This window comes from Hyla sarda, chromosome 11, assembly GCF_029499605.1.
Source record: "Hyla sarda isolate aHylSar1 chromosome 11, aHylSar1.hap1, whole genome shotgun sequence".
NCBI classification, from domain to species: Eukaryota; Metazoa; Chordata; class Amphibia; order Anura; family Hylidae; genus Hyla; species Hyla sarda.
In genome coordinates, this window is record NC_079199.1 from 53,108,431 (window position 1) to 53,126,332 (window position 17,902).

Sequence of the window (17,902 nt, forward strand, 5' to 3'; positions counted from 1 at the left end):
CCAAAGGGGGGGGGGGATACTGTGACATCTTGTGCTCCGGCGGCATGCCCGGGCCGTGAGCGCATTGTCCCCTATCCTCCTCTGGCCTCCTCTGTTTTCCTTTTTTCCTGAGAGAAAGCTGTATTCCGTGTTTCCTTGCCGTGTAACAGACCTTGCATTCCGTGACCTGACTGCGATTCCAGCCGCCTGCCTATTGACCTTCTGCTACCCTACTGACTACGCTCCTGTGCCGCCAGCCCTGACCTCACGCTAGCCTGACTTCTTCTTGTCTCATCCCTTCTGTTCCATGCTTCACCTCAGCCGCCTGTGTGGTCGAGTCGTGCCAGGGGTAGCGACCTGGGTGCCGCCAGCTGCAGCAAGTCCATCCCGCTTTGCGGCGAGCTCTGGTGAAACCCAGCGGCACCTTAGACTCTGCTCCCTGGTACGGCCCGCGTCATCTGCCACACAGGTCCAGCGGATCCACTACATCTCCAGCTCCAGACCACTGTGGTGTCACGGATCTACTATCTACTGAATTCCACCAACTGCGGTGAGTCTTACATTTACTACTTGTATGGCTAGTCAGCATTATTCCTGACAAGAATTTAAAGAAAGCACAATAAAAGGAGACATTAAAATAAGTACAGTTTAAGACTATCTAGTATACAGAGAAAGGATAGTTATACCGCCTATCCAGAGCCCTTTCCAAAACAACCTTCGTGGCAATGACAAAAAAAATCCAATTTACCAATGAGAAGTGCCGAAAAGTTACATTTTATTAAGGTCACTGTTAAAAACCACCATAACAAAATAATTGTTCCAAAGAAGAAATAATAAATAACAAACTTCAGAGTAGCGGAGGATAAGTGGTAATATTCACCACCTAACATAGAGTTCCACAGTCCAAACGCTCACAAGTGCAATACTGTACAATAATATATGACTCTCAACGTGTTTCTACTGAGCGTGGCCTCAGCGTCATCAGGAGAGTACAAATGCCTTAATATGTAAAGTTACAAGGGGTAATTGCACATGGTAGGGTTATTTAGTGCACAAACAAATGATATTGCACAGGCTCGGGTGAATATTGTACATAATGACAATTGCACATAATAAATTATACAGCCACAATATTGCACTTACCCTATTTCTATCCCCCCAAAGGATAGGGGATAAGATTTCTAATCGCGAGGGTCCCTACGCTGGGGACCCTCGCGATCTCCCTACTGCACCCGTCGTTCGTTTACAGCAGTGGTTCTTAAAGGGATTATCCAGGGAAAAAAATAGTTTTTTATATATGAACTGGCTCCAGAAAGTTAAACAGATTTGTAAATTATGGCAATGTAGAAGAAATGATGGCACTCACCCGATGAATGGACTTGCAAGGATGACTTTTATTACGAGCTTGTCAACCAAAGTGCATGTGCATGGCAGCGTTCAGGCATGTAAAGGTGGTCAAGGACGCCGGGAGACCCAGCGTGCAGGTGGTTACAGCTGTCTCGCACTTCCGTGCTTTGTGAGACCATCTATCTCCCGGCGTCCTTGCCCGCCCTTACCTGCCTGAACGCTGAACGCTGCCATGCACATGCACTTTGGTTGACATGCACGTAATAAAAGTCATCCTTGCAAGTCCATTCATCGGGTGAGTGCCATCATTTCTTCTACATTGCCATGTTGTTAAAATTCTTCCTTTTTCTGCAAGATTGAGCACCACCCTTAGGACTATATCCACACTTGCACTTTAATTGCGGACTTACGTTCACTCCCTGTACAGCAGTGCCGGATAGTGTTTCTATTTGGAAGATTTGTAAATTACTTCTATTAAAAAAATAGGAATCCTTTCAGTACTTTTGAGCTGCTGAAGTTGAGTTGTTCTTTTCAGCCTAAGTGCTCTCTAATGACACTTGTCTCAGGAACTGTTCAGAGTAGAAGCGAATCCCCATAGCAAACCTCTTCTACTCTGTGCAGTTCCCGAGACAAGCAGGAGATGTCAGCAGAGAGCACTGTTGCCAGACAGAAAAGAATAACTGAACTTCAGCAGCGCACCCTCTGTTGAATTACATCAAACTAACCCCCTTTTTAGCTGCAGGCGGTGTTCACATTTGATAGCAGCACCGCTCCGATATAACAGAGATTGGACTACATGGACTATTTTTGTAAACTTTAAAATTAATTTGGACAAGTGATGGATATTTTGATTGTTCTTGCTTTGAGCATAGTCATTTTCTACAAACTTTCCTCTCTTCTCAATAGGGTCTCCAAGTCTGCATTTAAAAAAAAAATAAAAAAATGTATCCGGGTTTTACTCGCTTAGTTTGTGCGACCAAACAATATTCCGTGTGACAGAAAAGACCCGAAATTTGCGACACAATAGTAAATAAGGTGAGAAAAATAATGGAGGAAAAGCAAATAAACTAAAAAAATTTTTTTAAATAACTCTCCGGTCTTAGTAAATGAGGCCCAATGTGTGTATGTGTATATGTGTTTATCTATGTGTGTGTATGTGTATATGTGTGTGTATGTGTGTGTGTATGTGTGTATGTGTATATGTGTGTATGTATGTGTGTATGTTCCAGCATTACGTCCAAACGGCTAAAGATATTAATATGAAACTTGGCACACATGTTACTTATATGTCAAAAACAAACATAGTATAGGTGATTTAACCCTTACTCACCCCCATTTGCCAGGGTCGGGGTTTTTGTTTAAAGTCCCATACAAGTCTATGGGAAATATATGCTGCATAACTTCCATACGGCTGGAGATATTTCAATAATACTTGGTCACATGTTACTTATGTGCCCACTTAAAATATGGGATAGTTAATTTAACCCTTAACTACCCCCATTTGTGAGGTCAAGGTTTTTGTTTAAAGTCCCATGCAAATCAATGGGAAATGTATGTTCCCACATAACTTCAGTACGGCTGGAGATATTTCAATACCTGGTGCACATATTACGGGTCGGGATAGGAAGTCGGGATAGGAGGACGGGATAGGAGGATGGGATAGGCGGTCGGGATAGGAGGTCGTGATAGGAGGTCGAGATAGGAGGTCAGGATAGGAGGTCGGGATATGAGGACGGGAGAGGAGGTCAGGAAAGAAAGTCGGGATAGGAAGTCGGGATATGAGGTCAGGATAGGAGGTCGGGATATAAGGATGTGATATGAGGACGTGATAGGAGGACGGGATAGGAGGTCGATATAGGAGGTCGAGATAGGAGGTCGGGATAGGAGGTCAAGATAGGAGGTTGAGATAGGAGGTCGGTATAGGAGATCGGGATAGGAGGTCGAGATAAGAGGTCGGGATAGGAGGTCGGTATAGGAGATCGGGATAGGAGGTCGGGATAAGAGGTCGGGATAAGAGGTCGGAATAAGAGGTCGGGATAGGCGGTCAGGATAAGAGGACGGGATAGGAGGTCGGAATAGGAGGACAGGATAGGAGGACGGGATAGGAGGACGGGATAGGAGGTCGGGATAGGAGGTCGAGATAGGAGGTCGAGATAGGAGGTCGAGATAGGAGGTCGAGATAGGAGGTCAAGATAGGAGGTCGAGATAGGAGGTCGGGATAAGAGGTCAGAATAAGAGGTCGGGATAGGAGGTCAGGATAGGAGGTCGGTATAATAGGACGGGATAGGAGGTTGGGATAGGAGGTCGCGATAGGAGGTCAGGATAGGAGGTCGAGATAGGAGGTCAGAATAAAAGGTCGGGATAGGAGGTCAGGATAGGAAGTCGGTATAGGAGGACGGGATAAGAGGTCGGAATAAGAGGTCGGGATAGGCGGTCAGGATAAGAGGACGGGATAGGAGGTCGGAATAGGAGGACAGGATAGTAGGTTGGGATAGGAGGTCGGGATATGAAGATGGGAGAGGAGGTCAGGATAGGAGGTCGGGATAGAAAGCCAGGATAGGAAGTCGGGATATGAGGTCGGGATAGGAGGACGGGATAGGAGGACGGGATAGGAGGGCGGGATAGGAGGACGGGATAGGAGGTCGAGATAGGAGGTCGAGATAGGAGGTCGGGATAAGAGGTCGGAATAAGAGGTCGGGATAGGAGGTCAGGATAGGAGGTCGGTATAAGAGGCCGGGATAGGAGGTTGGGATAGGAGGTCGCGATAGGAAGTCAGGATAGGAGGTCGAGATAGGAGGTCGAGATAGGAGGTCAGAATAAAAGGTCGGGATAGGAGGTCAGGATAGGAGGTCGGTATAGGAGGATCGGATAGGAGGTCGGGATAGGAGGTTGCGATAGGAGGTCGGGATAGGAGGTCGAGAAAGGAGGTCGACATAGGAGGTCGGGATAGGCGGTCGGGATAGGAGGTCAGGATAGTAGGTTGGGATAGGAGGTCGGGATATGAGGATGGGAGAGGAGGTCAGGATAGGAGGTCGGGATAGAAAGTCGGGATATGAGAACGGGATATGAGGACAAGAGAGGATGTCGGGATAGAAAGTCGGGATAGGAAGTCGGGATATGAGGTAGGAATAGTGGGTCGGGATAGGAGGTCGGGATAGTGGTCGGAATATGGGGATGTGATATGAGGACGTGATAGGAGGACGGGATAGGAGGTCGAGATAGGAGGTCGGGATAGGAGGTCAAGATAGGAGGTTGAGATAGGAGGTCGGTATAGGAGGACAGAATAGGAGGACGGGATAGGAGGTCGGGATAGGAGGACGGGATAGGAGGGTGGGATAGGAGGACGGCATAGGAGGTCGGGATAGGAGGTCAAGATAGGAGGTCGAGATAGGGGGTCGAGATAGGAGGTCGGGATAAGAGGTCGGAATAAGAGGTCGGGATAGGAGGTCAGGATAGGAGGTCGGTATAAGAGGACGGGATAGGAGGTTGGGATAGGAGGTCGGGATAGGAGGTCAGGATAGGAGGTCGAGATAGGAGGTCGAGATAGGAGGTCAGAATAAGAGGTCGGGATAGGAGGTCAGGATAGGAGGTTGGTATAGGAGGATGGGATAGGAGGTCGCGATAGGAGGTCGGGATAGGAGGTCGGGATAGGAGGTCGAGATAGGAGGTCGACATAGTAGTTCGGGATAGGAGGTCGGGATAGGAGGTCAGGATAGTAGGTTGAGATAGGAGGTCGGGATATGAGGATGGGAGAGGAGGTCAGGATAGGAGGTCAGGATAGAAAGTCGGGATAGGAAGTCGGGATATGAGGTCGGCATAGGAGGTCGAGATAGGAGGTTGAGATAGGAGTTCGAGATAGGAGGTCGGGATAGGAGGTCAGAATAAGAGGTCGGGATAGGAGGTCGGGATAGGAGGTCAAGATAGGAGGTTGAGATAGGAGGTCGGTATAGGAGATCGGGATAGGAGGTCGGGATAAGAGGTCGGAATGAGAGGTAAGGATAGGAGGTCGGAATAGGAGGACAGAATAGGAGGACGGGATAGGAGGTCGGGATAGGAGGACGGGATAGGAGGACGGGATAGGAGGGCGGGATAGGAGAACGGGATAGGAGGTCGGGATAGGAGGTCGAGATAGGAGGTCGAGATAGGGGGTCGAGATAGGAGGTCGGGATAAGAGGTCGGAATAGGAGGTCGGGATAGGAGGTCAGGATAGGAGGTCGGTATAAGAGGACGGGATAGGAGGTTGGGATAGTAGGACGGGATAGGAGGTCAGGATAGGAGGTCGAGATAGGAGGTCGAGATAGGAGGTCAGAATAAGAGGTCGGGATAGGAGGTCAGGATAGGAGGTTGGTATAGGAGGATGGGATAGGAGGTCGGGATAGGAGGTCGGGATAGGAGGTCGAGATAGGAGGTTGAGATAGGAGGTCGAGATAGGAGGTCGACATAGTAGTTCGGGATAGGAGGTCGGGATAGGAGGTCAGGATAGTAGGTTGGGATAGGAGGTCGGGATATGAGGATGGGAGAGGAGGTCAGGATAGGAGGTCAGGATAGAAAGTCGGGATAGGAAGTCGGGATATGAGGTCAGCATAGGAGGTCGAGATAGGAGGTCGGGATAGGAGGTCAGAATAAGAGGTCGGGATAGGAGGTCAGGATAGGAGGTCGGGATAGGAGGTCAGGATAGGAGTTCGGTATAGGAGGACAGGATAGGAGGTCGGGATAGGAGGTCGAGATAGGAGGTCGAGATAGGAGGTCGAGATAGGAGGTCGACAGAGGAGTTCGGGATAGGAGGTCGGGATAGGAGGTCAGGATAGTAGGTTGGGATAGGAGGTCGGGATATGAGCATGGGAGAGGAGGTCAGGATAGGAGGTCAGGATAGAAAGTCGGGATAGGAAGTCGGGATATGAGGTCAGGATAGGAGGTCAAGATAGGAGGTCGAGATAGGAGTTCGAGATAGGAGGTCGGGATAGGAGGTCAGAATAAGAGGTCGGGATAGGAGGTCAGGATAGGAGATCAGGATAGAAGGTCGAGATAGGAGGTCGGGATAGGAGGTTGGGATAGGAAGTTGGGATAGGAAGTCGAGATATGAGGTCGGGATAGGAGGTCATGATAGGAGAACATGATAGGAGGACAGGATAGGAGGACGGGATAGGAGGACGGGATAGGAGGACGGGATAGGAGGTCGAGATAGGAGGTCGAGAAAGTAGGTTGACATAGGAGGTCGGGATAGGAGGTCGGGATATGAGGATGGGAGAGGAGGTCAGGATAGGAGGTCGGGATAGAAAGTCAGGATAGGAAGTCGGGATATGAGGTCTGGATAGGAGGTCGGGATAGGAGGTCGGGATAGGAGGACAGGATATGAGGATGGTATAGGAGATCAGAAAAGGTGGTCGGGATAGGAAGTTGGGATAGGAGGTCAGGATAGGAGGTCGAGATAGGAGGTCGAGATAGGCGGTCGAGATAGCAGGTCGGGATAGGAGGTCAGAATAGGAGGTCAGGATAGAAGGTCGAGATAGGAGGTCATGATAGGAGGTCGGGATAGGAAGTTAGGATAGGAAGTCGAGATATGAGGTCGGGATAGGAGATCATGATAGGAGAACATAATAGGAGGACAGGATAGGAGGACAGGATAGGAGGTCGGGATAGGAGGTCGGGATAGGAGGACAGGATAGGAGGTCGAGATAGGAGGTCAGGATAGGAGGTCAGGATAGAAGGTCGAGATAGGAGGTCGTGATAGGAGGTTGGGATAGGAGGTTAGGATAGGAGGTCATGATAGGAGAACGTGATAGGAGGACGGGATAAGAGGTCGAGATAGGAGGTCGGGATAGGAGGTCGGGATAGGAGGTCGGGATAGGAGGACGGGATAGGAGCTTGAGATAGGAGCTCGAGATAGGAGGACAAGACAGGAGGTCGGGATAGGAGGTCAGGATAGGAGGTCGGGATAAGAGGATGGGATATGAGGTTGGGAAAGGAGGTCGGGAAAGGAGGTCGGTATAGGAGGTCGGGATAGGAGGTCAGGACTGGAAGTCGGGATATGAAGTCAGGATAGGAGGTCGGGATAAGAGGTCGGGATAAGAGGTCGGGATAGGAAGTCGGGATATGAAGTCAGGATAGGAGGTCGAGATAGAAGGTCGAGATAGGAGGTCGGGATTGGAGGACGGGATAGAAGTTTGGGATAGGAGGTCGAGATAGGAGGTCGGGATAGGAGGTCGGGATAGGAAGTCTGGATAGGAGGTCAGGATAGGAGGTCAGGATAGAAGGTCGAGATAGGAGGTCGTGATAGGAGGTTGGGATAGGAGGTCGGGATAGGAAGTCGAGATATGAGGTCGGGATAGGAGGTCATGATAGGAGAACGTGATAGGAGGACGGGATAGGAGGACGGGATAGGAGGATGGGATAGGAGATCGGGATAGGAGGTCGGGATAGGAGGTCGGGATAGGAGGACGGGATATGAAGTCAGGATAGGAGGTCGAGATAGGAGGTCGAGATAGGAGGTTGGGATTGGAGGACGGGATAGAAGTTTGGGATAGGAGGTCGAGATAGGAGGACGGGATAGGAGGATGGGATAGGAGGTCGGGATAGGAGGTCGGGATAGGAGGTCGGGATAGGAGGACAGGATAGGAGGTCGGGATAGGAGGTCAGAATAGGAGGATGGGATAGGAAGTCGAGATTGGATGTCGAGATAGGAGGTCGAGACAGGAGATCGGGATAGGAAGTCAGGATAGGAGGTCAGGATGGGAGGTCAGGATAGGAGGATGGGATATGAGGTTGGGATAGGAGGTTGGGATAGGAAGTAGGGATACTAAGTCAGGATAGGAGGTCGGGATAGAAGGTCGGGGTAGGAGGTCGGGATAGGAGGTTGGGATAGGAGGACAAGATAGGAGGACAGGATAGGAGGACAGGATAGGAGGTTTGGATAGGAGGTCGAGATAGGAGGACGGGATAGGAGGACGGGATAGGAGGTCGGGATAGGAGGTCGAGACAGGAGGTCGAGACAGGAGGTCGGGATAGGAAGTCGGGATACGAGGTCAGGATAGGAGGTCCGGATAGGAGGTCAGGATAGGAGGATGGGATATGAGGTCGGGAAAGGAGGTCGGGATAGGAGGTCGGGATAGGAAGTAGGGATAGGAAGTCAGGATAGGAGGTCAGGATAGGAGGTCAGGATAGAAGGTCGGGATAGGAGGTCGGGATAGGAGGACGGGATAGGAAGACAGGATAGGAGGTCAAGACAGGAGGTCGGGATAGGAAGTCGGGATACGAGGTCAGGATAGGTGGTCGGGATAGGAGGTCGGGATAGGAGGATGGGATATGAGGTCGGGAAAGAAGGTCGGGATAGGAGGTCGGGATAGGAGGTCGGGATAGGAGGTCGGGATAGGAAGTAGGGATAGGAAGTCAGGATAGGAGGTAAGGATAGGAGGTCAGGATAGAAGGTCGGGGTAGGAGGTCGGCATAGGAGATTGGGATAGGAGGTTGGGATAGGAGGACGGGATAGGAGGACAGGATAGGAGGACGGGATAGGAGGTTTGGATAGGAGGTCAAGATAGGAGGACGGGATAGGAGGACAGGATAGGAGGTCAGGATAGGAGGTCGAGATAGGAGGTCGAGACAGGAGGTTGGGATAGGAAGTCAGGATACGAGGTCAGGATAGGAGGTCCGGATAGGAGGTCGGGATAGGAGGATGGGATATGAGGTTGGGAAAGGAGGTCAGGATAGGAAGTAGGGATAGGAAGTCAGGATAGGAGGTCAGGATAGGAGGTCGGGATAGAAGGTCGGGATAGGAGGTCGGGATAGGAGGACGGGATAGGAAGACAGGATAGGAGGTCGAGATAGGAGGTCGAGACAGGAGGTCGGGATAGGAAGTCAGGATAGGAGGTCAGGATAGGAGGTTGGGATAGGAGGTCGGGATAGGAGGATGGGATATGAGGTCGGGAAAGGAGGTCGGGATAGGAGGTCGGGATAGGAAGTAGGTATAGGAAGTCAGGATAGGAGGTCGGGATAGAAGGTCGGGATAGGAGGATGGGATAGGAGGTTGGGATAGGAGGTCGAGATAGGAGGACGGGATAGGAGGACGGGATAGGAGGTCGGGATAGGAGGTGGGGATAGGAGGTGGGGATATGAGGACAGGATATGGGGTTGGGATATGACAACAATATATGAGGACGGGATAAGAAGTCAAAAGCTTCCTCTGTTGATTTCTCCTCCACAACAAGGATTAAGAAGGAAAAACCGAGCAACGCCGGGTACTCCGCTAATTAAAGATAAATTAAATGTAAAATGGGCAGACGGCCGCAAAGGTAAAATATACAGAGCACATGGGTCAAACTGCAATAAATATTAAAAATGTCAACAAAGCCCGAGCAAAAAGATACCTGACCTACAGGAATACTGTGTCACTATAATGGTGGAAAATGCATTAAATAAACAATCCAAAGGGCTAAGTGTGGTGCAAAAGTATTTATTAACAACTTAAGGACCAAGCCCGTTTTCACCTTAAAGGACAACTGTAGTGGTACCCTTTTATATATGCCCATGCCCGGGCCTCAAAAAGAAACAAAATAAACTCATACGTACCTTCCTACGAGCCCCCGTTGGTCCGGCACAGGCCTCACGGTCAGGCAATGCTGACATAATTCCACTTCCTGGGGACGGGGACGCCGCAGAGCCATCGGCATATCACCGGCCGTAACGATGTCCCTCCAGGGCCGGTGATAGGCTGAGCCCACTGTCATGTAAGAAGCCAGCCAGAACTCCTTACATGACAGTGGGCTCAGCTTATCACCGATCGGGGTGGGACATCGCTACGGCAAGTGATACGCAGACGGCTCTGCGGCGTCCCCGTACCCAGGAAGTGGAATGACGTCAGCACTGCCGGACCGTGAGGCCTGTGCTGGACCAACGGGGGCTCGTAGGAAGGTATGTATGAGTTTATTTTGTTTATTTTTGAGGCCCGGGCACGGCATATATAAAAGTGTACCACTACAGTTGTCCTTTAAAGGGGTTGTGCTCACAGCATCCAGAAGTTCATTACTCCGAACGCTGTGACGTCACTCCCGGCGGCTGCGAACACGGAAGCCCACACACAGTGTTCGGAGTAATGAACTTCCAGACGCTGTGAGCGGATCTCCGAAAGTCAGGAAAACACACAAACCCTTTAAGGACCTTTTTTGCAAATCTGACCACAGTCACTTTAAGCATTAATAACTCTGGGATGCTTTTACTTTTCATTCTGATTACGAGAATATTTTTTCTTGAGATATTCTACTTTATGTTAGTGGTAAATTGTCGGTGATACTTGCATCATTTCTTGGTGAAAATTCCAAAATTTGATGAACAATTTGAAAATGTACATTTTTTTTAAATTTGAAGCTCTCTGCTTATAAGGAAAATGGATATTCCAAACAAATTATATATTGATTCACAAATACAATATGTCTACATTATGTTGGCATCATAAAGTTGACATGTTTTTACTTTTGGAAGACATCAGAGGGCTTCAAAGCTCAGCAGCAATTTTCCAATTTTTCACAAAAATTTCAAAATCACAATTTTTTCAGGGACCAGTTCAGTTTGAAGTGGATTTGAGGGGCTTTCATGTTAGAAATACCCCATAAATGACCTCATTATAAAAACTGCACCCCTCAAAGTATACAATATGACATCCAGAAAGTGAAGGAGAAAATTCAAAATCTTAATTTTTTACACTTTTTTACTTTTTTTTTTACAAGGGGTAAAAGGTAAAAAGCCCCCAATAATTTGTAAACCAATTTCTCTGAGTAAGAAAATACCTCATATGTGGAGGTAAAGGGCTCTGCATGTGCACTGCAAGGCTCAGAAGGGAAGGCGCAACAATGGGATTTTGGAGAGGGATTGCTGAAATGGTTTTTTGGGGGCATGTTGCATTTAGGAATCCCTTATGGTGAAAGAATACCAAACTACACCCCTTTTGGAAACTACACCCCTCAAGGAACGTAACAAGAGGTACAGTGAGCCTTAACACCCTACATGTGTTTGACGACTTTTCATTAAAATCGGATGTGTAAATGAAATAATTTTTTTCACTGAAATGCAGTTTTTCCCCCAAAATTTTACATTTTTACAAGGGGTAATAGGAGAAAATGCCTCCCTATATTTGTAACACCATTTCTTCTGAGTATGGAAATACCCCATGGATGCAAAGTGCTCTGCGGGCGAACTACAATGCTCCCTTGTGAAAATGAAAAATTTAGGGTAACACCGGCATTGTAGTGAAATTTTTTTTCCCATTTTCCCACCCAAATTTTATGAACAATTGTCAAACACCTGTGGGGTGTTACAGCTCAGTGTACCCCTTGTTATGTTCCGTGAGGGGTGTAGTTTCTAAAATGGGGTCACATGTGGGTATTTATTTATTTTGCGTTTATGTCAGAACCATTGAAAAATCAGCCACCCCTGTGCAATCACCAATTTAGGCCTCAAATGTACATGGCTGTCTCTCACTTCTGAGCCCTGTTGTGAACCCGCAGAGCATTTTACGTCCACATATGGGGTATTTCCGTACTCATGAGAAATTGCGTTACAAATTTTGGGGGTCTTTTTTCCCTTTTACCTATTGTGAAAATGAAAAGTATGGGGCTACACCAGCATGTTAGTGTAAAAAAGTTTTTTTTTTTACACCAACCAGCTGGTGTAGACCCCAACATTTCCTTACTATATGGGGTAAAAGGAGAAAAGCCCCCCAAACTTTGTAACACAATTGCTCCCAAGTACGGAAACACTCCATGTGTGACCCTAAACTGTTTCCTAGAAATATGACAAGGCTCTGAAGTGAGAGAGCGCCATGCACATTTGAGGGATTTGCATAGGGGTGGACATAGGGGTATTCTACGCCAGTGATTCCCAAACAGGGGGCCTCCAGCTGTTGCTAAACTCCCAGCATGCCTGGACAGTCAGTGGCTGTCCAGCAATGCTGGGAGTTGTTGTTATGCAACAGCTGGAGGCTCCTTTTGAAAACACTGCTGTACGAGACGTTTTTCATTTTTATTGGGGGGGGGGGGGAAGGGGGAGACAGTGTAAGAGGGTGTACATGTAGTGCTTTACACCTTTATTTTTTGTTAGTGTAGTGTAGTGTAGTGTTTTTAGGGTACATTCACATGGGAGGGGGTTTAAAGTGAGTTTCCCGCTAGGAGTTTGAGCTGTGGCGGAAAATTTGCCCCAGCTTAAACATGAAGCAGGAAACTCACTGTAAACTGTGTAAATGTATCCTGACAGACCATGCATGCTGGGAGTTGTAGTTTTGCAGCTGCTGGAGGCTCTGGTTGAAAAACCCGAGTTAGGTTCTGTTACCTAACTCAGTATTTTCAAACCAGTGTGCCTCCAGCTGTTGCAAAACTACAACTCCCAGCATGTACTGATCGCCGAAGGGCATGCTGGGAGTTGTAGTTATGTAACAGCTGGAGGCATGCAACTACAACTCCTAGCATGCCAAGACAGTCGTTTGCTGTTGGTGCATGCTGGGAGTTGTATTTTTACAAGATCTAGAGGTCCACAGTTTAGAGACCACTGCACAGTGATCTCCAAACTGTAACCCTCTAAATCTTGCAAAACTACAAATCCCAGCATACCCAAACAGCAAACAGCTTTCTGGGCATGCTGGTAGTTGTAGTTTTGCAATATCTGGAGGGCTACAGATTAGAGACCACTGTATAGTGGTCTCCAAACTGTGGCCCTCCAGATGTTGCAAGGCAACAACTCACCGACTGGCTTCCGTCAGTAGCAGGATCGCCGCCCACTGCCGCCCGCCACCTGCTTTCGGTAAGGGACCTCCGGCACCGCTCCCAGCACAATTCTCCCGCTCTTCCCGGACTATTGTGGGTGGGTAGAGTGTGACCGAACTTTAACCCCCCTAGATCTGCTATTGGTTGTTCGCTTCTGACCAACCAATAGCAGGGATAGGAGGGGTGGCATCCCTACCATCTCATTCCTATCCCTTCAGGGGGAACGGGGCTGTCTTGTCAGCCCCGATCCTTCTTATTTTCCTGGTCACCAGGTCACTGGAGACCCATATGACCCAGAATCGTCGCAGATTGCTATCGCCGACATGGTGGGCGGGGAGGGGGGGTCTCAGGACTACCTCAGGCGTTGGCATGGGATGCCTGCTGAACGATTTCAGCAGGCATCCTATTCTGTTCAACGCCCTGTTACCGGCAGTTAACAGAAACGCCGAAGTCCCAGGATGCCCTTAGTCCTGGTGGGGTTAAAAGGTCAAAAGATTAAAATACACAAACCGAGAAGACACTGTGAAGTACGACGATATACACGGCAGGCCTGGAGTAATATTTTTTTTAAAGATGTTTTTATGTACTTGATGTATTTCTAGGTGAATATTAATATATATATATATATATATATATATATATATATATATATATATATGCAAATCAAAAAATGTTGCAGTCTCTTGTAATACCTTTTTTCTTGGACTAACAGAATTTTGTAGAGACAAGCTTTCAGGATTCCTCCCTTTATCAAGTCCAATAGTCAAGGACTAATGATCAAAGGACTTGATAAATTATCAGGGAGGAATCCCAAAAGTTTGTCTCTACAACACTCTGTTAGTCCAATAAAAAAGGTATTACAATCTGCATCACTGGACTAATACGGCTACTCACATTTACTATATATATATACATACATACCTGAAGATGGTTTAGAACCTTGTGATGTCACACATGCTTGTGATGATGTCACCGTAAGCTGTACAAGGAGGTGCGCGCCGGCTGCAGTCTCTTCAGTGTGTTTTGCATTCACAACCTGTGGTGCAAAGTGTTTGTTAGAGAGTTTCTATTTGCGATAGAGAATACAAGATTTTGACCGTTCATTGTCTGAAGAGAGAACCACAAGGTAAGTCTCAGCCTCTTCTATTCATATATACACAGGGCTTTTTGTTTGACAGTTTTTTTTTTGTTGTTGTTTTTTTTAGCAAAAAAACAAGCAATGAATTTCCAAAAGAAATAACAAAAGTTATATTTCTCATAGCATTGTGATAATACTTGGCTTAGGCATTAAACATAATAAAACGCAGATAGTATCATGACCAGAGCTTTTTCTTGCAAAAGACCTAAAATGCAATTATGCCCAAAAAAGCCCCCAAGAAAATGAGTCCTAATTCATGAAGTTCTAAAAGATATAAGTCTATGAGAAAGATTTGGTGGTGTAGTAAAAGAATGACAGAAAGATTAGGGCAGAAATATAATAGTATATCATAGAATTCTGTGTGTACTAACAATAGAAATACTCCGGGTACTCCGAAAGGGAAAACATTTTTCAAATCAACTATTGGCATAAAGTCATATAGGAAACAGATAGATCCCAATGAGGTGGGGTAGGTTCATTAATAGTAAATGTATATAGTATGATAGCCCAATTGTATCTACAGTATGAACTTCCCATGACCCAGTGAACATACAGCCAAGCCCTTATAATCCGCCATTAATAGGACCGGACAGGTTCAGGGTTTTCAGATATTACTAGGACCGGACAGGTTCAGGGTTATCAGATATTACTAGGACCGGACAGGTTCAGGGTTATCAGATATTACTACGACCGTACAGGTTCAGGGTTATCAGATATCACCAGGAGCGGACAGGTTCAGGGTTATCAGATATTACTAGGACCGGACAGGTTCAGGGTTATCAGATATTATTAGGACCGGACAGGTTCAAGGTTATCAGATATTACTAGGACCGGACAGGTTCAGGGTTATCAGATATTACTAGGACCGGACAGGTTCAGGGTTATCAGATATTATTAGGACCGGACAGGTTCAAGGTTATCAGATATTACTAGGATCGGACAGGTTCAGGGTTATCAGATATTACTAGGACCGGACAGGTTCAGGGTTATCAGATATTACTAGGACTGGACAGGTTCAGGTTATCAGACATTGGAAACCACAGGGAAGACATCTCCATATAAAACACTTATAGAGAAGCGTCTTCTTCTGAGGCTGCGATGGTTTTAGTGTTATCTTGTGGTTCTGTGCTGGACACTTCTGCTCTTGCATAATGACAGGAATGATGACATGTTGTCCAATGTGTTCAATTATCTCTCTCTCCCTCTCTCTCTCTCTCTCTCTCTCTCTCTCTCTCTCTCTCTCTCTAGTGTTTTCAGGCTCTGACCTGTGACCATGGCCTCTCCACAAGACCCATTGCTGAAGGAGGAGGAAGAAGCAATGGAGGACCATAGTGATATGGATGTAGAAAATGGCGATATCCCTGAGAGGCAGAACCTGCCATCTCTAAGCAGCAAGTCCACCGCACGTTCCATCATCAACGTAGTGATCCTCGCCTTTGTTAATTTGCTCATCTATGCAAATCGCTCCAGCGTGGCGGGGGTGCTGCCTTATATACAGAAAGCATATGACACCAATGCTAGTCTGTCCGGCTTATTGAATACATTGTTCATTGGAAGCTATGTGCTGGTCGCACCAATTGCCGGATATTTGGGCGACCACTGTAATAAGAAATATACTGTTTGTGCAGGAGTCATCATTTGGCTGAGCATGACACTTACCCTGTCATTCATCCCCGACGGGTATTTCCTGCTCTTCCTGCTGACGAGTGGACTGGTTGGAGCTGGAGAGGCGACTTTCTGCACCATCGCCCCCTCCATCATTGCAGACCTTTTTACAAGTGACCAGCGGACCCGCATGCTGAACGTGTTTTACTCCGTCATACCTGTAGGCTGCGGACTAGGATACATCATCGGGCCCAAAGTGACTGATGCAGCAAGGGGCGATTGGCACTGGGCATTTCGGGTCACCCCTGGCCTGGGCCTCATATCTGTGGCTTTGATGATTTTGGTCACAAAGGAGCCTCCAAAAGCGACTACAAACGGGAAGAAGAACAACAAATCCCAGAAGTTTGCTAAATGGGCGACAGATCTGAAAAAACTATTTAAAAATCGAAGCTTCATGTTAACCACCATGGGATCGACGGCTGTATCCTTCATAGTGGGAGCCATAGGTGTATGGGGTCCATCATACCTGACCCACGCACGAACACTCCTACAAGAGAAGGACCCTTGCCGCGCTGAACCTTGTGACTATCACGACATCCTAATATTTGGTGTGGTTACAGTCGTCTCTGGCATTCTGGGAGTTGTAGCAGGGTCGGAGATAAGTAAAAGATATCGCAAATCCAACCCACGGGCGGACCCGCTTGTGTGTGGCTGCGCGATGATGCTCTCCGCACCTTTTCTTCTGTTGGCATTGACTTTCGGCAACATCAGCCTCGTTGCCACCAACATCTTCATCTTCATCGGAGAGACGCTTCTGTCAGTAAATTTCACCCTCATATCTGACATTCTACTAAAAGTAGTAACTCCGTGGAGGAGATCTTCAGCCCTGGCCGTGCAGATGACAATCTATCACCTCCTAGGTGATGCCGGCAGCCCGTACCTCATCGGCCTGATATCTGACACGTACGAACGAGGATATGCCAAATCCCCTCTTCTGAAATACCGCAGCCTGGAGTATGCCCTCATGACCTCCACCATAATGGCAGTCATCGGAGGGGCCTTCTTCATGGCCACGGCCCTATTTATAGAGAGGGACGAAAAAGAAGCAGAGATGGAATCAGAACCTCCGTCATCCTCCTCCTCCTCACTGCTTCCTGCCGATGAGGACCGCACTTCAGACTGAGGAAAAGTCATTGCTTACCTTTATCTCGTTTACTTCATTAAAAGAAATGAAATCAATTGCTGCAATTGTTCTATGTTCTAACTTACCCCTTAAAAAAATATTCTCTACCTACCCAACTGTGTCCAAACCCCAAATAGAAAAATTTAAATCTCCTCCCAAGATATAAAAAAGACTATTAATAACAAGAGGGATATATATGAGTGTGTATGTGTTTGTATATGTGTGTATGTATATGTGTGTATGTGTTTGTGTGTATATGTGTGTGTGCAGGGCCGGACTGGGACCAAAAATAGGCCCGGGAATTTTACAATAAGCAGTCCATTTTATCCGTGGGTGTGGCTATGTGGAGGTTGAGCCACAAATGGGAAGGGACATCTGTTAATCATAGTTGGGTATAATTGGGAACTTAACGGGGGGGGAATGTACCGTAAGTGTATGCGTAAGTAGTTGTCTGTGCACACGAAATGTAAGAAAAAAAAAAAGGACATATTTTTTACAGCCGTGTGAGAAAGTGACATCACGGATCGTAAAATTATGTCCTTTTTAAAAAAAATATTGTGTGCAAAGCAACCACTTTTTCATAGACTTACATAGAGCATATTAATGTTAAAAATACTGATACAACCTTTCTGTGATTTTGTGGACATACACTTTATGAATCTAGCCTGTTAAGATAAGACAATTTCCCATGATAGAAACACATGTCTCTAAACAAATCATACAGTTACCAAATAACACCGGTATATAAGGAGGAAAAATATCACCATAGGTATTACCACCATACTGTTACTGACCAAATCCAATATACTGAGATCAATATTACCAATAATACCAGTATACAAGGAGGTATATTTGTTACGCCGAGCGCTCCGGGTCCCTGCTCCTCCCCGGAGCGCTCGCGGC

General features: G+C 47.2%; 1 protein-coding gene and 1 long non-coding RNA gene across 2 annotated transcripts in view; one reads left to right on the forward strand and one right to left on the reverse strand.

Moving 5' to 3' along the window:
• LOC130295387 (uncharacterized) overlaps nucleotides 1-14,128 on the reverse strand; it is a 26,543-nt gene extending 12,415 nt beyond the window's left edge. Inside the window, exon 1 of the long non-coding RNA XR_008848810.1 lies at nucleotides 13,995-14,128. This is a non-coding gene — a long non-coding RNA (uncharacterized LOC130295387). The remainder of the gene's footprint in view (nucleotides 1-13,994) is intronic.
• Nucleotides 14,056-17,041, forward strand: LOC130295386 (protein spinster homolog 1-like). Its single transcript, XM_056546073.1, has 2 exons — nucleotides 14,056-14,199; nucleotides 15,460-17,041. Exon 2 carries the CDS (start codon nucleotides 15,485-15,487, stop codon nucleotides 16,997-16,999), a length of 1,515 nt encoding a protein of 504 aa, XP_056402048.1. The 5' UTR covers nucleotides 14,056-14,199; nucleotides 15,460-15,484; the 3' UTR covers nucleotides 17,000-17,041.
• The last annotated feature ends 861 nt before the right edge of the window (nucleotides 17,042-17,902 follow it).

Excerpts from the sequence above, each read along its gene's own strand:
- LOC130295386 (XM_056546073.1), top strand. The coding sequence starts at position 15,485 with ATGGCCTCTCCACAAGACCCATTGCTGAAGGAGGAGGAAGAAGCAATG.